This window comes from Bacillus rossius, chromosome 13 (assembly GCF_032445375.1).
Source record: "Bacillus rossius redtenbacheri isolate Brsri chromosome 13, Brsri_v3, whole genome shotgun sequence".
Classification (NCBI taxonomy): domain Eukaryota; kingdom Metazoa; phylum Arthropoda; class Insecta; order Phasmatodea; family Bacillidae; genus Bacillus; species Bacillus rossius.
In genome coordinates, this window is record NC_086340.1 from 20,374,803 (window position 1) to 20,395,868 (window position 21,066).

The 21,066-nt window shown below is 39.6% G+C and overlaps 1 protein-coding gene across 4 annotated transcripts in view; it reads left to right on the top strand.

Annotated features, from left to right (window-relative positions):
• The window catches only part of LOC134538321 (neurexin 1), a 449,323-nt gene that overhangs the window by 223,803 nt on the left and 204,454 nt on the right, over positions 1-21,066 (top strand). For all 4 annotated transcript variants that reach the window (XM_063379534.1, XM_063379535.1, XM_063379537.1 and 1 more), the window contains one exon: positions 3,900-4,049. In XM_063379534.1, coding sequence (XP_063235604.1) covers positions 3,900-4,049 — 150 coding nt within the window. The remainder of the gene's footprint in view (positions 1-3,899; positions 4,050-21,066) is intronic.

Here is a 21,066-nt window from a genome sequence, read left to right on the forward strand (position 1 = left end):
TTCAATATTTGTACTTTATTATGCATTTAAATGTGTGCAGTTAATAGTGGAAAGCTATTCAGGGAACAGTTTACAAACAACTTTGAACTATTGGAGGTACTGGGACAACACAAAGCATAAATACTCGGGTAAGAATCTGAACCCAGTAAGAATTACTGCGAACACTATTTTGTAGTGAATGTACATATTTACAGATATGTGTAATTTTACATGAATATTTCTTTTCCATTTACAAAAAATAATACGCTCCACGTCTGCTACTGCCACTTACTGTCTGAACACTTACGCGAATTTATGCACACATTATTACACTTAGTAAATTTCTTTTGAAAATATTAGTGACATATCAACAAATGCAAATGAGGTATCGTGTTAAAATATCATAAATAATCCTTAAATTATAGTAATTACGGGAAAATTAAAAATTTAACATGGTGGTTTTGAAACCAAGTTTTAACAATTTGTAAAATCTTAAATGATGGATGAACACTTTAAAATAAAAAAACTCAATAAAATATATTGGCAAGCACAATGTGTCGATTGCAAGCTTTTCCAGTCATTGATTGACTCTCGAGGTTAAGCCAAGTTGCAGTGGTAGTGTTTACCAAACGTTTCGCTCTGCATTTCATCAGACATCTTCACTATACCTGTACTTCGGACGCATAGGACCGCCATGTCACAGAACTATAATTTTTCAGGAGAGAAAGTTTGCGATTTGTTTCAACTATATGTATTTTCAGGTTTATTCGCTAGTAGTAATATGCCTTTATGATACTTTAACAAATTATTCTTGGACATCTGTTTTTAGACTAAAGTAATATATTTTTTTAACATTTTTGGAGGAATAGTGTTGCAACTCTTTTTATATAAATGTACATAGTCATGGTGTCAACTACATTTCATTAAAAAGTACATGTTGTTCTTTATCTCTGAGATACAGATATATACTTTCCAGGGGTCCTCTTCAGGTTCCTTTTCGTGATTGGCTAACTGAAGAATACCCCTGGCAAGTATATTTACAACCCTACCTTCTCCTAGCTCTCAATTAATTCTCAACTACCTACCACTGCGTCGTGGTCAGACACAAAAGCCAAGAAGTAGCTAGAAGCCCAAGAAGTCGAGCCTTCCAGCGTACTTTTAAGGAAGGAAGCATTTCGAAATGCTGTAGGCGTAGCCTACTTCGCAATGAATCCTTTTAAGAGCAACAACTTCCTCAAAAATGTGACAATTATTAAATGTTGGTAAACATTCTTTTTCTGAAGGAAATTTAAACCAAATGACAAAGTAGCCTTTAAACTTAAAAAGTTCCAGTTATTTATTTCATTTTGATTCTCTTTACCCATTCTGCAAAAAAAAAAAAAAAAGTTCAAATTACAACTTTAGCAGCTAATTATGCAAACTTTGTGTAAGTTCATCCAATCAAAAAATTTAGGAATTTAACCGGATTCATCGTAAATATAAAATAACGACCTACCACCTTAAATTGAAAATTTTATGTATAAAACAATTTTCTAGAAGCATCTAGCAACTTTTACGAAAATAACTTTCAAGGCCCAAGACGTGTCTGATAATACTTTTTTGAATTCAAAAAGAACAATCTGTGTTAATAAAGTTATGCACACCGTTTTTAAATGTAACAATTAAATATTAAAATTAACAAATAAGTACTACTGTATGTTTGAAGTTGAACTGTAATCTGTCGCAATAATTTAAAAACAAAATACTAGTAGTCTTTAAATATTTTTTAAATTAGTTTCGAATAATTTTTTATAAAACATAGGCCTACACATATTTCAACTGTGTTAAAAGCTCATGAGAGACTATGAAAGCACACAGGTAAAGTTATGTTCAATAATTAAAATCACAGTTTTTGTGGCAGTAAAGAAGGATATATACATGCTTGAATTTGTAAAATAATTTTTATGTATTTAACTGTATTAGATTTTCTTACTTTTCAGCAAAAAAAAAACAAGATTGAATTTTCATAATTATATTTTGTATGTCATACGTTAACTCGAAAGATGTTCTCGCGATACTAAAACACTGAGCTTGCAGCAACATAGTAATTTATTTTTTTACTGTGCAAGAACAAGTCGTAAACCAGCGTGGTTTATGTATGCAAGATTATAAACGTAAATGGAACCATCCGTGTAAGCCAAAATATTTCTACACCAGAAATGAGTTATTTGCCTGTGTTACGACGTTGTTTTTAGATAATCACGAGACATGAAGATGTTCGGACCCCAAACAGCACCAAAGATACAGACATATTCCTGCAACTGTACAGAAACATGTCAATGTTTCAGGAACGTTTCTCTAAGGTATCTGAAACCATATGTGCTGCATAAGGAATGCCATAGGAAAAATATAGAGAAAAAATTATTGTTTTTTTAATAAGAGGAAACCAGAATTAGTACATTTGGAAGCAAAGTTGCTCCTATCTTTACTGCTGTTTTCTTCTGCCAGATTCCGTACAAGAAGTTTAACTACCATGCATGAATAATTACCATAAAATCTACGGGGGACAGTATCTTAAAATGTAATGTTTTTAAAATTTAATGTTTTTTTAGATTTTAAATAATTTCATTTTATAACTGTATGAAGGATTTTATATTCAAATAAGTTTTATTTAGTGGCTTAGAAAATCTTAACGGCTAATTTATATTTAAAACCTAGCTTGAAAAGAAGAGAATGTAACATGTTTTTTTATAGTTTTGAATTATAACTTGTGTTATGTTTTAGTCTTAAAACGATTTATTTCTAGGAGAGCATTTCGACATCAATAAGAACTTGGATTTTCTAAAACAGTCTAAAAAAACTTAAAGTTCATAATTTCTTGGAAACCGTTTTTTTTGTTTATAATTGATATCAAAAAAACCAATCAGTTTTCTTTAAAAGGCTACGTATAACGTTTAGTTCAATTTTTTTACCACTAAATCCATATTTTAATTTGTGCTAGGATTAAAATATAAGTTTATCGAAACCATTAAATAGTATGTATTGAAGTTATAAAACCATTTATTATCTATCACCTATAGTTATAATATGTATTCGATTTAAATCACCTGCAAAATAGAAATTTATAGATACAAATACTTTAGGGAACATCTCCTTTAAGTATGTGGGTGGTGCATTTAAACACAATGCAACATAAAAAAAAATTCAGCCTCCATTTAAAAGAGGTAGATTAGTTCTCTTAAAACTTTTCTATTTCAAAAATAAACTTGTATAATCCATTTTATAGTGTGTATGAATATGCGGCATAGCACCATCTGAAAAAAAAATTGCTGTCACAGTGTAGGTGATGTCATAAGAGAATGATTTTACCATAAAATCACTATGTATCACTGGGGAATTTCCATTACTTTTCTAGGATTTCTAGTAAATTTCCTGACTCTCCATAACGTGGACACCATGTTACATTATGGAGACCGGAAAAATTCGCGATTTCATTTCGCGATAGGCTAAAATACAAATTGTTATACCTCAGTGCCGCCTTTGCTATTGGCTCACAACTCACCTGGATGACTCTGGGCCAATGAGAAACACCCGAACAAAGCTTTATCGAATCACAGGCTGCTATTGGGACGCCTCACAAGACAGCAATGATTGGGTGGCATTTGACCGAGTGTACGTATAAATATGGATTTCATCCTGCAGGTCATCGAACCCGCGAATTTTTCCGGTCCCTATTAATTGGACCTTTGTTTTGTTCCATCAGGCTTGGTAATGTGCGCAGTTGATACTGTGGAAATATGTTCAGGGAACGGTTGATGCTACTGGAGGTGCTGAGACGACACGTGCACTGTTGTGCTGCGAGCACTGCTCCCCAGGGATGCGGTTGCGGATGCGCGAGCGAGAGCCGGAGTGTGCGGACACTGTGTTGTTGGGTGTTGCAGACAAGGCGCCCTCCGAAGCCACCTTCAGGGGAGTGGAGTTCCTGTCCTACGACCTGAGCCGCACGGGCGGCGAGCCCATCGTCAGCGCGCAGGACGCCATCTCGCTCGCCTTCAAGACTCGCCAGCACAGCGGCCTGCTCTTCTACACGGGTCAGTCATAGCTCCCCCCCCCCCCCCCCCCAACCCTCCTGCAGCTTCCAGTCGGTACTGCTCGGATATAATGTCGACAATGTTGATTATTTGTAGATTAAAGTTAATAATTGTTTTTACTTTTTCAATGAAAAAATTCATTTCTTCTAGTTTTAAAGTTTTAAAGTTGTTATTGGTATGATCAAAACTTGTGGGTTCGCGTCACTGACACACTGAGAGAAAGGTTTTGCTTGCCACAACAAAATATTTGTTTATATATGGCGAAATAAATATATTTTACTAATTCAAACAAATATTTTGTAGTAGGAAAGATTCTGTTGACCCAACAAAATGATTTTGTCAACTCAAATGTACATTTGGTTAGGTGTAACAAATTATTTTTTTGTTACTTACCGAGTTTGAATAAACTAACGAAATATTTTGTTCCACCAAGTAAATATTTGTTTCCCCATATATATAAACAAATATTTGTTTGATTCAAACAAACCTTTTTCTCTGTGCGTGCTACTGATATAATACCAAAATCATTTTCTTGCGTACATTTGACGTAGAAATGATTTCATATTACACATTTAAATACAAAAAAAATTTTAAGTTTTAATTTCTGTCGACAGTCCCCCATGACTGACTTCCTTTTTCTTTTTATGTGATCACCGTCAGTGATGGTGTTTTCTCCCGTAGAAGTGACTGTAGCTCAGTTTGTAGTGGGTTCTGCGGCCGAGCTCACGTGCAAGTCGTGGAGGACGGAGGACACGGATCAGTCCTGCGGTTTGCTGTCGCTGTTGGATGTATGTCGTTCCATCGTGGAACACGGACGAGCCGCGACTGCCGCGAGGCACTCAGCTGACGGGGCTGACTGTTCGGACTGTCGTTCCCACACACGCACATGGCAAGTGTGCTCTCGAGCCCACGATCCGATCTGTTGCGAAGTCGTCAGTTCGTCGGTCCCGACTCGTTCAGTCCACCGGCCTTGTTGCACGCAAACGGCACTGCAGACGTTTACCTCTACGACACTCATTTAAAAAAGTACTTGAGACTTTTAATTTTTTGTTTGAGCAGGAAAGGAATAAAGAGTACATTCGACGTTGGTCTGGTGGATTTAAGTTGCCCTGGCTGTGCCCACATTTAACATTTTACTGACCCCACCAATAACCTACTTTTTTTGTGGAGTAAAAATCGTCAAAATTTAAGGAACTGGGGCCTATTCCACAAAGGTACAAGTGTGCAAGCTACAATTGTACAAGTACAAGTCCTACTTAACACAAGTTATTAGTTACAGGCGTTCCACAGAGAATTGTTACAATTGTAGGAAAAAAAGTACAAGTACAAGTACAAAGCACAAGTGTACAAGTTGGCTGCATTTACTCTGTTGTTAACATGACTGAACTTGTATGTATTTGTTTTAAAAATGAAATTGTTTAAAACGTGATGACTGGAAAGACTATAAGTAAACTGTGTATTCTAAATGAGATTAAAGAAAAGAAGGACATACTGTTTTCTGCATTTTATGACAAATACACCAAACAAGAAAAAATGAAGGCATGGTTAGCAATTCATGGTAAGGCTTGTGGGTTGGGACTGATACCTGCAGGCAAGGACTTCACCTACACCAGAGACACATTTTGGGAGAACTTAAAAAAAAAAAAAAAAAAACACAACAGTAAGTATATTTATATTACAATTTTTAATTTATTTTGGTACAGTCTTGTCAATATTTTGTGGTATATGTAGCCTACATTTGTAAATGAACTACCTAACCTCACTTAGGGAACAGCATTGGTTTCGAATCCCATGCACAACTATAAAAGAAATTGAAACATTTTTGAAGGCACCTATATATCAAAGTCAACAATTCTTAAGTATGTTAATAGAGGCAAATTAATATATGCATTTTTTGTTGCAGAAGAAAATTGACAACAAAAAAGAGACAGGAAGTGGAGGTGGGGTTGAAAACAAAATAACTGATGTAGACAATGCAGTATTGGCCGAGAAACGCCATCAGTTGTTGGTTTAGAATGCCCTGAAACATGGCAGGACGAACCTGTGTTAGAAAGTATAAACCCTACAAGTAGTGCAGACACTTTGATGACACATGTCAGCAATAGCAAAACACTGCCCTCTACGAGTTGCAAACAAGTTAATCAGCCCAAACCAAAAAGAGGAAATTATATGGGAGAAGAAATAATTTACGGCTTAAGAAATCGAAATTACAGGTTGAACTACTAGAAAAAGAAAGCTATTTGAAAAGTCTAAAAATTTTAAAACTCGAGAAAGAGCTGGGATTGCTGGTTCTAATTTCACAAAGGACTTGCCTATCGATGGTGACACTATTTATGTGACATTAGATGGTTCACAACTCTTGAATGGTTTTTTTCAAATTATTTATATTTTATGACTTTTTCGAAGTAATTTATTTCAACAATACCTTTGAATGGAAGCTGTATTTGTAGAAGTGTTATTGAAATCTCAGCATTCCATTAACATATGCTATGATAACAAAATTGAACAATAAATGAAATTGAAAATGTAGTTCTACATAAGAGTTTTTCGATTCTTTCATAATAATTTGTATCTAACTAAAATTATGAATCAACTGTGCCAGCCATTGTTGGGCTGCAGGGTGTATATTAACGTCATTGTGATCCATTTCGACATCGTCTTGCTCTTCATCTGCTTCTATCAAGGGCTGCACACCATCCTCACTTCGAGCAATGTTACATAGTGCAGTGCATCACTTAAATACTTGAGCTGCAAATAATGGCTTTATGCATAAGTGCTTCAGACATGGAAATTTCTCTTTGAGAATTCCCAGTGAGTTTTCAACTAACCGACGTGTGGATTTGTGTTCCCTATTAAATCTTACCACTGCAGGATCTTGAGCATTCATGACCGGTGGAATCAACCATTCTTTCAATGGATAACCCGAGTCTGCCAAAATTATGGCACCAGGTACTGGTCTCCAATCTTCTTCCATGCGCTGATTTAGTGTGCTGTTTCTAAGCACTCTGGCATCATGTACACTTCCTGGCCACCTAGCACTCACATAATAGAATGAGCAGTCTGGACCACAAACTACCATGCTGTTCAAAGAATGATTTCCATGTCTGTCCACGTACTGCACTTCATTAGCTTTAGGTGAATCTGTTTTTATAAGTGTACCATCAACACATCCAACAACATTAGGCATACCAGCAATAGCATAAAATGCTGCAGACACTTGCACCATATCTTCAGGCCAGTCAACCACTTGGGGGAATTTTATTGCATTTACAGCAGTTACCACATGAACAGAATGACACACACTAGCCTTACATATGCCATGAATATCTGGTAACAGAATGATATTGTCCACCAGTTCCCAACCAGTGTAGAGCGACACATAACTCCAATTTTGCTGGTAATATTTTACTCCTATTAGTTCGGCGATGAAATCTATGTCTTATATCATTAAGTAATAATTGAAGTTTGGCAGCACTCATTCTAAAACTTTCATTAAATTCAAACATGCTTTCAAAACTGTGATTCGTGCGTATTCTGAATGTCCTTCGTTTAATAAGTGGATGAGCATTCTCATTTTCTTCATCTGATGAAGTATCCCACATGTTTGTTTTTGATAACAACACACTTTAACCTACCTCAAGAGGTAGGTAGACTTGTATTAACTATTCTACAAGTTTAAGTTAAACCTTTGTACTTTTTCTTTGCGAAGAGCTTGTACAATTGTAGAAAAACACCTGTAACTTGTTACAATTCACTGGGATTTACAAGTCTTTACTTGTACTTTTGTGGAACACAATACCTACCACTTTTCTACAACTTGAATATAATTTTGCCTGTAATTTGTAACTTGTACCTTCGTGGAATAGGCCCCTGGAGGCATTGAGCTAAAATCTTTTAAAAAAAATGTTGTGGCATGGAATATAAAAATGTTTAATCGATCGATTTTTAATATTGGAAAAGGCTATATAAATTAAAGTCTTGAAAATGTTCAAGAAGTTTATATAAGTTTCCAGAACATTTCCAAAAGCAATAGTTACTTTGAAATCTTCCTAAGCCTGTAGCCCATGCCGTGATGGATATATTTATTTTATTCAGTTTGTCAGACTGACCAAACTGTGTGGTTCCGTGCTTATGACGAAAGTTGAATGATAATAATTTTATTTCGTAGCTGCCTTGAAGATTTTTTTTTTTTTGCTGTAAAGTACATTTTAATTTTGTTACTTGAAGATTGAACGAATATTGAACACATATTTGGCTTTAAAGATTTAGCATTCGGAAAACATTTGGTTGGATTTGTTTCAGATGACGATTTGGTTGTTATTTAACTTTTTTAAACGTATCTACTTTTTTATTTTATACCAAACACTCTATAACTAAAATGTAAAAAATTCCATTGTCACATCCCAAAAATGTAAAAGCCGTTAGTAACAAATATGTGCTTGTTAAATTATTTATATTCCGAATCTCCCGGATACTGGCTTCAGTCTGGAAACTTGCCTGTTTTCCAATGTTTTATTTTTTGACAACCTTGTGACTGAATAAAACTGCCCGCGCCACTGGTGCAGAAATGCTGTTAATTTAGTAACCGGTTAAAATTTAAAACGAATACAAAATTAAAATTAAGGAAAATTTCATTGGTTAAACGTTTTTGGTATTAAAAGTTTGTAAATTAAATTTCTCATTCACAGCACGTCTGTGGGATTCAAGTAGTTTTGCGAATAACCAAGAAACAATCACATCGAAATCAACAGTCTTATATACAGAAGTGTCCAGACATGTATATTTCTAAGACAGTTATTCCGACAGAATTATTTTTTACGCACGTGGTCACAGTTGTCTGTGTGACACGTACACAATACCTTGCAGTGTTAACCAAGTATTTTGCAATATCGCAACACCGAACATGTTGTGTGTAATTGGCGCGCCAACCATGGCGAACAGAACTAGAGAAGCAAAGAGTGATTCGGGGAGGAGGGATGGTACTCGGAGCAGGAACAGGGAGAGTGAGAAGAGAAGAAGAGAAGAGGTGGCGAGCAACAGTACATAATTCCTAAAGTCGCCACCACACTCCGAGCAAGAACGGCATGCCATGTGCGCCATAGCGCGTTTACTCTCCGGCCGAACGGTGGCCTTAAGAGGCCACTCCAGTATTTCAGGGGCACTACGCAACCAGCGTTAACCTCATAAAATTTAATGCTATTTTCATTTTGCTTATAACTTATTAACTAATATAGATTTCGAAATTATGCTTGCTTGATATGTAAGACAACGATGCTCTTATCAAAGCCCCTTTCTTCAAAAACGTGCATAAATTATGGTTCAAACCTAGACATTTCACTTATGCATATTAGTAAAGATTAGTATAAAACCATAATTTATGCACGTTTTTGATGAAAGGGGCTTTGATAAGAGCATCGTTGTCTTACATATCAAGCAAGCATCATTTCAAAATCTATATTAGTTAATTAGTTATAAGCAAAATGAAAATAACATTGAATCTTATGAGGTTTACGCGGGTTGCGTAGTGCCCCTGAAACACTGGAGTGGCCTCTTTAAGTTCCGACTGATAAGTCCGAACTAACAGGGGGGCTTAAATAAAACATCACTGTCTCGGTCAGTGTGAGTTACACTTTTTTTTTCCTTTGCCTCAGTTCCACAGTGAAGTCCGCTCATTTACCAGCCAGTCACCACCTGTTAGCAGGGTGGTGTTCAATTGGTAACATTTCACTCATTTTAATCATAGTTTCATATTCAAATTGTAGGAAAAAATACTTTAAGCAAAATTACTGCTGGGAAAAACGACTTTATGAAAAATTACTACTTGGAACAATACGACTTTAGACATAATGACTGTTAGGCAAAAATACTTTTGGCAAAACGACTTTAGTCAAAACGATTTTTTGGCTAAACGACTTTAGTCATGGCGAATGTTAGGCAAAACGACTTTAGTCAAAACGATTTTAGGCTAAACGACTTTAGTCATGGTGAATGTTAGGCAAAACGACTTCAGTCAAAACGATTTTAGGCTAAAAGACTTTAGTCATGATGACTGTTGGGCAAAAATACTCTATGCAAACCGACTGCTAGGAAATACGACTTTAGACAAAATGACCGCGGCAAAAGGACTTGAGGCCGTGTGCACTGCCACGCCACGGAGTGTGTCGCGGGCCCTAAGCGTCCCTTCCTCCTCACAAGAGCGACAGGCTGCGACAGGCTGCGACAGGCTGCGACAGGCTGCGACAGGCTGCGACAGGCTGCGACAGGCTGCGACAGGCTGCGACAGGCTGCGACAGGCTGCGACAGGCTGCGACAGGCTGCGACAGGCTGCGACAGGCTGCGACAGGCTGCGACAGGCTGCGACAGGCTGCGACAGGCTGCGACAGGCTGCGACAGGCTGCGACAGGCTGCGACAGGCTGCGACAGGCTGCGACAGGCTGCGACAGGCTGCGACAGGCTGCGACAGGCTGCGACAGGCTGCGACAGGCTGCGACAGGCTGCGACAGGCTGCGACAGGCTGCGACAGGCTGCGACAGGCTGCGACAGGCTGCGACAGGCTGCGACAGGCTGCGACAGGCTGCGACAGGCTGCGACAGGCTGCGACAGGCTGCGACAGGCTGCGACAGGCTGCGACAGGCTGCGACAGGCTGCGACAGGCTGCGACAGGCTGCGACAGGCTGCGACAGGCTGCGACAGGCTGCGACAGGCTGCGACAGGCTGCGACAGGCTGCGACAGGCTGCGACAGGCTGCGACAGGCTGCGACAGGCTGCGACAGGCTGCGACAGGCTGCGACAGGCTGCGACAGGCTGCGACAGGCTGCGACAGGCTGCGACAGGCTGCGACAGGCATCGACGTGAAACTGCCGTCGCCGGGGTTCTCTGGCGGTGTTGGCAGCACTGCTGTCGTTAAAGCCGCGCGCTCCTCGCTAGGGGAACGTAACAAATAGGGGCATGCGTTTTGCGCGAAATAATCTGCTCGCTTGTTAGACTGCAACAAGGTATGCCATTGTTCCCTTGTGATTGGTGGCCGTCTGCGAGAGAAGCCATTCAGGACCAGTTTGCTTCCGCACTGGGTGGCTGTGATTGGTGCGCCGACAGTAGACATGCACCTGGAATAAACCCAGCCAACCACGAGACACAGAAAATGCTATAGAGTTTTAGCACACAGCTGGTCGGAATTTTTTTTTGGCGAAAATCACATGGCCCTAGTGGTAACAAATTATTGAATTATTGTTCTGGGCATCTAAGCGATTTGAAGGGCTAAGACTCTCTCAGACGCTAGCCCTAACTCACGCCTGCAAGCAGAAACAAACGCTCTACGTTGTTTATGACAACGTAGAGACTCACTTCTTCGGGGCAGAGGTAAAAAAAAAAATGTTTTGTCACGTGCGAGTTTGGATAGTAGGTTTTGTCGATAACCATTTATTGGCTTCTGAAATGAGGCACGTTTACACGTGCCTGTGTCAGCCTTTTTCAAAGGCGATTAACAACTGTGACTTATTAGACCTAAAATTCCTAAGCATGTAATGGAACATTTAAAATTATACAGTTGAATGGGAAACTTGCCATAAAAGAAATAGTACATTTTCTATATGTTTGATTTTTTTCCCCTAAACAAGTACAAAAGAGAAACCATATTTGTATCGTAAACTTACTAAAAAATATTGTTTAGAGACGTTATAAACTTTTTTAGCGTACCTGTAGTATTGCATTGTTGGGGAGTGGTTTACGAACTTACAGAATTTTTGCTGATGTACTACGAGAAACACAATCATTTCACGGATTAATTCGGTAGAAAAGTAGACTTGATACACATGTACAGCGGTTTCAAGTTGATGATTGGCTTACAGTTCTTTTAACACGCCCGGAAAAATTCTGAGCCAGTAATGAATGGGAAGCAGTATTGTCACCAAATCGTGTGAAACCTAGTTTTCACGCTGCTAAAAATATTTGTGCTTAAATTTTAGAAAAGTATCGAAAACAAATTCTCCTAGGATTTTTGTAAATTTACGGATACCTGTGCAAATTTATGTGTACTGAGCTTACTTTCTTTGAACATGAATTCACAATAATCAGCTTAAAATATGAAAAAAAAAATACACATTAAAAAACTTGTTAAGTCTATTCTTTTTCCTTCCAAGTATGCATGTTTATCGTACACTATAGTTCCTTCCACATATGCATGTATATCGTAAACTCTTCTTCCTTCCACATATGTACGTTTATAGTACACTTCTCTTCCTTCCACACATGCATGTTTATCGTACTTTTCTTTCTTCCACGTATGCGTGTTTTATATTGTTTGAAACAGAATACATAACTATAGTTTAGACGAAGATCTATATTTTTTTTTTCAAAGTAAGATGGACGTATAGGTTATTTGAGGTGCATTCTTCGTTTGGAAGTCTGTAAATTTATTCTTATTTACAAAACTGCAGAGTTATAAGCCCCTGACCTTGGTGTCGGCCAATGAAAGCAATAAAGAGGCTCTTGAAAGTATAGGACGGTTTATTCTAACCTGGAGCAGAAAGAATCCGCGAAATAACCGTGGCACTGTGCGTCACGAAGTCGGTTCTCACGAGAAACAGAAACATTTTTTTTTTTCAAAGTTGGTGAACTTTGTTTTTTGCATTCGCGTGACTTTGGTCCCCGTACGAAAAATAAGTAAAAAAAGGAGTAATAATATTTCTGGTAACTTTTGCTGCAGAGGCGCAGAAACCAATGCACTGATTCCCAGGAGGTCCTAACTGCATTAAAAGTTGTGAAACCCGACCGTGGGAGTTCTAATGTTTCGAGCTCATTTAGCAGTAGGGGGAGTAAGAAAACATCAAAGTCTACATTTCCCAGTTTCGTCAACAGTTGCTTTCCAGTTCAAAATAAAAGATGGTGCACTATAATTTTTTTTTGTAAATGGAACAGATATATTTACATAAAATAACAAGATTTTTTTATATATATAATTTTACATAAAAATGACTGTATCACTTCAAAATAGTGTTCGCAGTAATACTGGGTTCGGATTCTTACTTGGGCATTTATGATTCGTGTTATCCAAGTACCTTTAAAAGTTAAAGTTATTTATAAACCATTAAGTGAATAGATTTTCAGTATTAACTGCAGAAATAGATAAGCATAATAAAACTAAATAAAGTCAAATTAATTACTATTCGATTATCTTTTCCATAGTTACAAAATGATTCTTGAATGAAATATCAGTTAAAATCTAAAATCATGTACCAATTGTCGTAATCAAAACATACGTAGTAATATCTCGATAAAAGGATTTAATATATTCAAAAATCACCATAGCCATGTGTTGTACAAATTTACAATACTTTTTGTTTGTAGTATCACAAACTATTTCTCGGCCACTGGTTTACAAAGGAATCTTTGGTTATAGTAATTTTTTTTCTGTGTGCATTGCGGAAAACATGTATATACTTCATTAACGTTTGAGCGCCATTGTGTATCGGCAGTTATAACTTTTCATTTTTCGTGTGACGAATCAGCAATTAAAATCAGTAAAGTTGAAATAACTGACACTTCCGTTAACGGGCTATTTGTAGTTGGTTAATTCGTGATCGTCATAGGGAGTCCTTAATAAAGCTGTAATTTATGTAGTAAAAATGCATTGAAAACTGTGTTAAAAAACACTCACAAATAGAAACTTTAAAAATTCGCGGTTTCAGTGATCTCTAGAATTGACTCCACGATCTTCTATGTTCTCTGGTAAATTACACCAGCTCATTGGCTTACTGACTCGTGATACCTGTTACTGGGATAATTGTAATTCAATACATCTTGTGTTGGCTTTTCGTTGGATCAAGAGTCATTCAGGCTAAACTGTGGCCCGATCATAGAATCATCGTGAATATGGACAAGTTTGGATTCTAGCCAATCGAGAAATGATTCCGCGATTTTTTTCCCATCTCTCTACTCAAAAAATAGGTGTAACTTTTAGTCACTCGGTACACTGCATGAGCTCACAGATTCTAATATAGTTAATTAACTATGAACTTTTTGTCGACACCGATAAAATTCTTTTGATTGTGATGTGCGTATCACGGCTATGCGTAGATGCTTTATTCGACGGAAAATTCGAGACTATAGAAGAGGCGGCTTTGGACCTTTAAAGGCCCTAATATTTTGTAGAGGGACCTCACTTGGGGGTGTGAAATAGCCCCCAGTGAAAATGAAGGGGGAGAGGGAATTTCGGGAACTTTCCTCCAGGAAATTTGAAAAATAAACTCTTAAAAAAAGTTTTTAAGCCAACTTGGAACTTGAAAATCGACGTTATATTTTATTTATCTTAAAAAAATTTACTATTCTTACAACGGTAAGGATTAATTACGTTCACATTTAGACAACTTAGAGACCAGAAAAATTCGTAGTTTCGTGAAGCTATAGTCTAGAATCCAAACATGTTTAACTTCATGCTGATTTGGTGATTGGGGCAGAAGGACTCAGACCTAATGAGAAACAATCAGCATAAGAAGTATCGAATCACAAACATCCCAGTTAACAAATGTCACGAGTAAGTAGCCAGCAGCAGATGGAATTTTGCCTGAGTGCAGACAGTGTCCCGGATTATTTCATAAAAGTAAACGAAACCGAAAATATTTCAAGTCTCTGCTCATGACTACAGCACTACAAAATTAACGTTAATTTTTAGTAACACGATGGACTTCACACACACACACTAGTTCAGAAATAACTTGGTGTCTACTGTTTGAGACCAGACCCATTCACGCAATTCACTTCGCGAAGTGCTAGAATGCAAACTCGTTTACCTTTATTCTGCTTCAGTTATTGAACTACAGTATACCCAAAGTACTCTGAGCCTGTCAAAACCCCTCAACAGAAGTAGTATTGAATCACAAGCAAGTCAATTGAATGTTGTAACGTGTTGAAGGTCAATGAGCATGTGTTATTTGTTCGAGTACAAGGAGAATCGTGGAGTTTATCCCAGAGGTCATTGCCACTGTGTACTTTCTTTAGTACATATTGTACTTTAGCAGCTTCCAGTTTGTACCTTCCAGCTGCACTTTTCATTTGGATTTTATAATGTTGTTATTGGTTTCTCGTCTTCCGTGGCGTGTCAAAACTGCCTAAGGAGACTAATAAAAACCGCAGTTCGCAGTTTAAAATAGTTAGGCCTGTGCATAGAGACCGGTAATGTTCGCGAATTCATCCCGCGAAAAGCTAACATCCAACGAATTTAACTTCGTACCGCTTCTGCGATTGGCCCACATTTTACCTGAGGAACTGTGAGCCAATGGGAAACTTTAAACAAAAAAATGCCGATTAACGGACAACCTAGTCTCACGAGTCAGCAGCCAATGAACAGGTGTCATTTTCCCGAGTATGTGTAAAGGACTGTGGAGTCTATACTGGAGGTCAATGAACCCGGCCCCTGTTATGCTCTTCTTGGGACTGGAAAAATTCGCAGATTCACTGACCGCCAGGATGGACTCCACATGTCTCGGCACACTCACGTAAATATCACACGGCCATTGGCTGCTCGCATGTGAGAACGTATCCACTGGGGTTCCTGCGATTCGTTAGTGTTTTGGTTGAGAGTTTCTGAACTCTAGATAAACTGTCGGCCAATTGCAGAAGCAGCACAAAGTAATACGTAGGGGCATGCATTTTTCGCGAATAAATCTGAACACTTATTAGACTGCAACAAGGTATACCCGCACCTGTGGTTTCTTCCTTGTGATTGGCGGCCGTCTGCGAGAGAAGTCGTTGCCATATATGACCGAGCCACTCAGGACGCGTTTGCTTCCGCGCTGGATTATCGTGATTGGTGTTGTCACGAAATACGTGTACCTGAAAGAAACTCACCCAATCACGAAACACAGACGATGCTACAGTGTTTTAACTTTCAGCTAGTCTCGAAATCTTTTCGCGAAATCTGCATGCCCCTAGTAATATGTGTTTGGAATGGGTCGATGGGATTTGGTCTGTCTACTGGTAGCTGGTGATTGACTGATCTACAGTCGTAGAGGGGAGTTGCGGGACAATTCCTAACCTGTATGCTAAGGTGTAGATGTTTATAGTCTAACTTGTGACCTAAAGAATTCGGGAAATTTCCAGGGTTCTTACGACATACCCAAACGACATCGAGTATCGAAATCCTACTTACTAAAACTCTTAACACCGACTGACAGACAGACAACGCACAGCTTAAACCGGTGGGTCCCTTAGACTCGAAAGTTTTGTGTGGAAGTTTGTCATTTTTGAAGTTAGAAATATGTAAATTGGTGTTTAGGCTTCTGATCGTAAGCAAAAGTATCAGCGTTTTTGGTCATTCATCAAACATGAGGATCAAGTACTTTCCCATCGGGTAAAACGGCCAGTAAAAGTGCAAAAGTCTACAGCCTGGTATGTTGTCGAATAATAACTTGAATTTTTTTCCAAGTCCACGATGGAGAGATGAGATCCGGTACATTGCCGGAACGACCGGGTGTAGCGAAAAAAAAAAGACCCACCCGCTCGTGGCAACGTCCGCTACGTTTTCCGCTTACTTGGTTCGACCTCGCCGGGAATCGACCCCGGGTCGGGTCGCCTTCACTGGGAAGTACTTCGATGGGTTGGGGGGAGGGGGGGAAGTGAGGGAGGAAGGAAGGGGTGTTGAAGCCCCTCCCTTGAACCGTTACTGCCGGCCGCCACTACATTACCATCGATTAGAGGTCCTCGTGTTGTACAGGCGCGCTTAATTGGATCATCCCGCGACACCGCGGCTGCCGGGGCGATGGAGGGAGGGAGGGATGGGGGAGGCTGGAGTGCCTGTGTTTCATAATTACCTTTCGGCGCCGCCGACGGAACTTAAAACCCCCCGCGCCTCGGCGAGAGATCAACCAAGTCGCCGTGTGATCTGATAGGCTGCTTGAAAAGCCGCTCCATCAGAGATCTCGTGTGTAGGGTTTCAAAGAGTTTTCATCTCCCGTCACGTGTGTTATTCGAAGTAACCGCGGAAAGAAAAATTAGCTGATTTCATTTCGCGATAGCCTAAAAAATGCAAATAATGTTCGCGGGCTTTCACGGCCATTGTCTGAAGTAGCTTGGCTTATGGGTAGAGACAGGAAAAATTCGCGAATTCATTTCGCGATAGGCTAAAATACAAATCGTTATACCTCAGTGCTGCCTCTGCTATTGGTTCACAACTCACCTGGATGACTCTGGGCCAATGAGAAACATCCAACCAAAGCTTTATCGAATCACAGGCTGCTACGCTGGAACGTCTCACAAGACAGCAGCCAATGAGTGGGTGGAATTTGACCGAGTGTACGTAGAACTATGGAGTTCATCCTAGAGGTCATTTAACCCGCGAATTTTTCCGGTCCCTAGTTATTCGAAGTAACCGGAAACTAAAATTAGCTGATTTCATTTCGCGATAGCCTAAAAATGCAAAATAATGTTCGCGGGCTTTCACGGCCATTGTCTGAAGTAGCTTGGCTTCTGGGTTGTAGCCGCGTCCTTGGCGAATAATTCACCGACGTTTTCGGTCGGCATTGCAGTCGCCATCATCAGAGAGCAGATACCTACTGTAGTACAGTTACTTACTGTAGTTAACTGCTCCCTGATAAGTCTATGGGCCAGTTAACTATGCCTGCTACCAGAAGAGATGCGCTATCACTAGAGACCTGTAAAATTCGCGATTTCAAATCCCTAAAGGATGGACTCCATGATCCTCTATGCACTCTTGGAAATTACATCTGCTGATTGGTTACCGACTCGTAACACCTGTTGACTGGAATGATCGTGATTCGCTAATTCTTCTGTTAAAGATTTTTCATTGGCCCAGAGTCCTTCAGATAAACTGTGGCCCAATCACTGAAGCAAAATAATGTCAAAAGTATTTGGACTCTATCCTATCGCGAAATGAATCCGCGAATTTTACAGGTCTCTAGCTATCACTAGGGGCAGGCATTTTTCGCGAAAAAAATCTGAACGCGTATTATACTGCAACATGGTATATCCGCATCAGCTGTTTATTCCTTGTGATTGGCGGCCGTCTGCGAGAGAAGTCGTTGTTTTATTTGACCGAGCCACTCAGAGCGAGTTTACTTCCGCAATGAATTACTGTGATTGGTGTTCCAACAGTAGACATGTATCTGAAAGAAACTTACCCAATCACGAAACACAGACAATGCTATAATGTTTTAACTTTCAGCTAGACTCGGAATCTTTTCGCGAAAAGTGAATGCCCCTAGCTATCACACGACCCACTCAATAAAAGGGAAACTTCTACGTAACAAATCAGTCAGTATGGAAGCATATGTGAGTACAGAATACATAGTATTGTGAAATTTAGCCTGACACCAAATGAATCCGCAAACTCTCAGGGGTCTTTACTCATATGTAGAGACTGGAAAAATTCGCGGTTTCAATGACCTCTAGCATAGACTCCACGATCCTCTATGTACTAGGACAAATTGCACCTGTTCATTGTATAATGACTCGTGACACGCGTTACCTGGGATGATTGTGATTTGATTCTTCTTTTGTTGAAGGTTTTTCACTGGCTTAGAGACATTCAGTTAAATGGTGGTCAATCACTGACTCAGAATGAAGGTGAACGAGTTTGGAGTCTAGCCTACCGCGAAATTAATCCGCGAATTTTTCCGGTCTCTACTCATATGCTGCTCTATTTACTGATTTTTTTACTGCGTGTCGGATGTGATTCAGTGTCTATACTGCTAGTTGGTAGTTGTCTGGCCAACAGTTGTTGAGGGGAGAGTCCAAACAAGTGTGATCAAGTCACCAAAGCAATAGTAAAGTAGAGATGTTTGCATGCTATCTGGTGACCGAAATCATCCCGGGGTGTCTTGTTGTTCGTGCCGTTTTCGGGTGCCAGGCTAGAATCCACAAACGTGTGCGTCGTCAGGTAAGTCGATGCCATTTCTTCATTTGGCTGCAGTCGCAGTTCACTTCCTCTCCGGGTTGCATGTGATTGTGTCAGACGTTTACCTTGTTGTTTCTCATTGGCTGGTAGTCCTTCAGACGTGGTCCAATGACTACTCTTTTTCCAAATAATAAAACACAAGTTCAGCAGGTCTTCACCCATTAGGTTAAAATAGGGGCATGCATAATTTTCGCGAAGAAATATGGACTCATATTAGACTGCAGCGCGATATACCCGCACCAGCGGTTTCTTCCTCGTGATTGGCGGTCGCCTGCAAGAGTAGCCAGTGCCTTATTTGACCGGACCACTCAGGACGCGTTTGCTTCGGCACTGAATTACTGTGATAGGTATTCTAACAATCGACATGTGCCTGAATAATACTCACCTAATCACGAAACACAGACGATGTTACAAGTGTTCTAACTTTCAGCTAGTCACATACGTATGAAGAAAACTAGTCTAGACCGCAAACGTTCGTACGCTTGTACGTTCCTTGTGATTGGGTCACTGGGTATCAGTAGAGATCTGCAAAATTCGCGGATTCATTGACCTCTAGGATAGACTCCACAGTTCTTTAAATACTCGCGGAAATAACACCTGGTCATTGGCTACTGACGCGTGAGACGTCTCAACTAGGCTGCCCGTAATTCGGCATTTTCTTGGTTTAGTGTTTCCCATTGGCTCACAGTTCCCCGGATAAAATGTGGGCCAATCGCAGAAGCGGTACGAAGGTATAGTTGTTTTGATGCTAGCCTTTTGCGAAATGAATCCGCGAATTTTGCATGTCTCTAGTTATCAGTATAGACACTCGGAAATTTCGCAGGTCCATTTGGCGTGAGGCTAAAATAGTCTGTTCCTATGTAGTCACATGTAGTCGATGTTATTTGGTCTTTACTGCTAGCGGGTAGCTGACTTTTCCACAGTCGTATCCCAACAATTGAAGTGTGATCCAATTAACAAATAAATTCTGGGTATAGATGTTTTCAGTCTAATTGGTTATCAAAAGAATCCACGAAATTTTGGGGTGACTATTTATATGGACAGGAAAAATTGGCGGGTTCATTACATTTAGGATAGACCACTCAGTCCTCTACATACTCGGGAAAATGACGCCTGTTCATTGGCTGCTGACTCGAGAGATGTCTCAACCAGGTTGTCCGTAATTCAGCACTTTCTTGGTTTACGGTTTCCCATTGCCTCACATTTCCCCAGATAAAATTAGGGCCAAACTTAGAAGCTGTACGAAGGTATACATTGTTTGGATGTTAGCCTATCGCGAAATGAATACGCAAATTTTTCCGGTCTCTCTTTATTTATTAGTATGAACTGGAAAAATTCCTGGTGCAGATACCTATAGAATAGACTCCACAATCCTATATGTACTCGGAAAATCTCCTGATTTTTGGCTACTCACTAGTGAGTCTTATCTGGGAGTCTCGTGATTTTATACTTCTTTTGTTGAGGGTTTTTCATTGGTTCAGAGTCCTTCAAGTGTACTGTGGTCCAATAACAGTAGCAGCATTAAGATGAACGTGTTTGGATTCTGAATCCACGAATTTTTCCGGTCTCTATTTATCAGGTACGTTCTGAAGAACCGCAAGCCAAAACGCATACGTATGTTTAAGTAGCTACTGACCGAACCACGTGCGACCCAGAGAGAATGGACTATGGCAGCAGCCAATGGACACATGACGTCTACTTGATGATTAGAGACCCGTGAATTTCGCGGATTCATTTCGTGTTATGCTAAAATGCAAATAATTATACATTAGTGCTGCTTCTGTCATTGGTTCTCTGTTAATCTGGAGGACTGAGGGCCAATTAGAGACCCTCACTCATAGAAATGTCGAATCACAGTCCACCCAGTCGAGACGATTAACAAGTCAACAGCCAATGAACAGTTGGCATTTGCCCGAGTGTGTAGAGGATATTGAAGTCTATCCTGGAGGTCATCGAATCCGCGAAATTCACTGGTCTCTATTGATGATACCCACGTGAACAGTCCAAACTCATATTAGAAAACAATGCGAGTTTTGCACGTCCTCGAACAATGGTTTTGTGGCACTCATTTCGCACCTTTCCCCTTAAACAGTCAGCTTTTCAATTAAG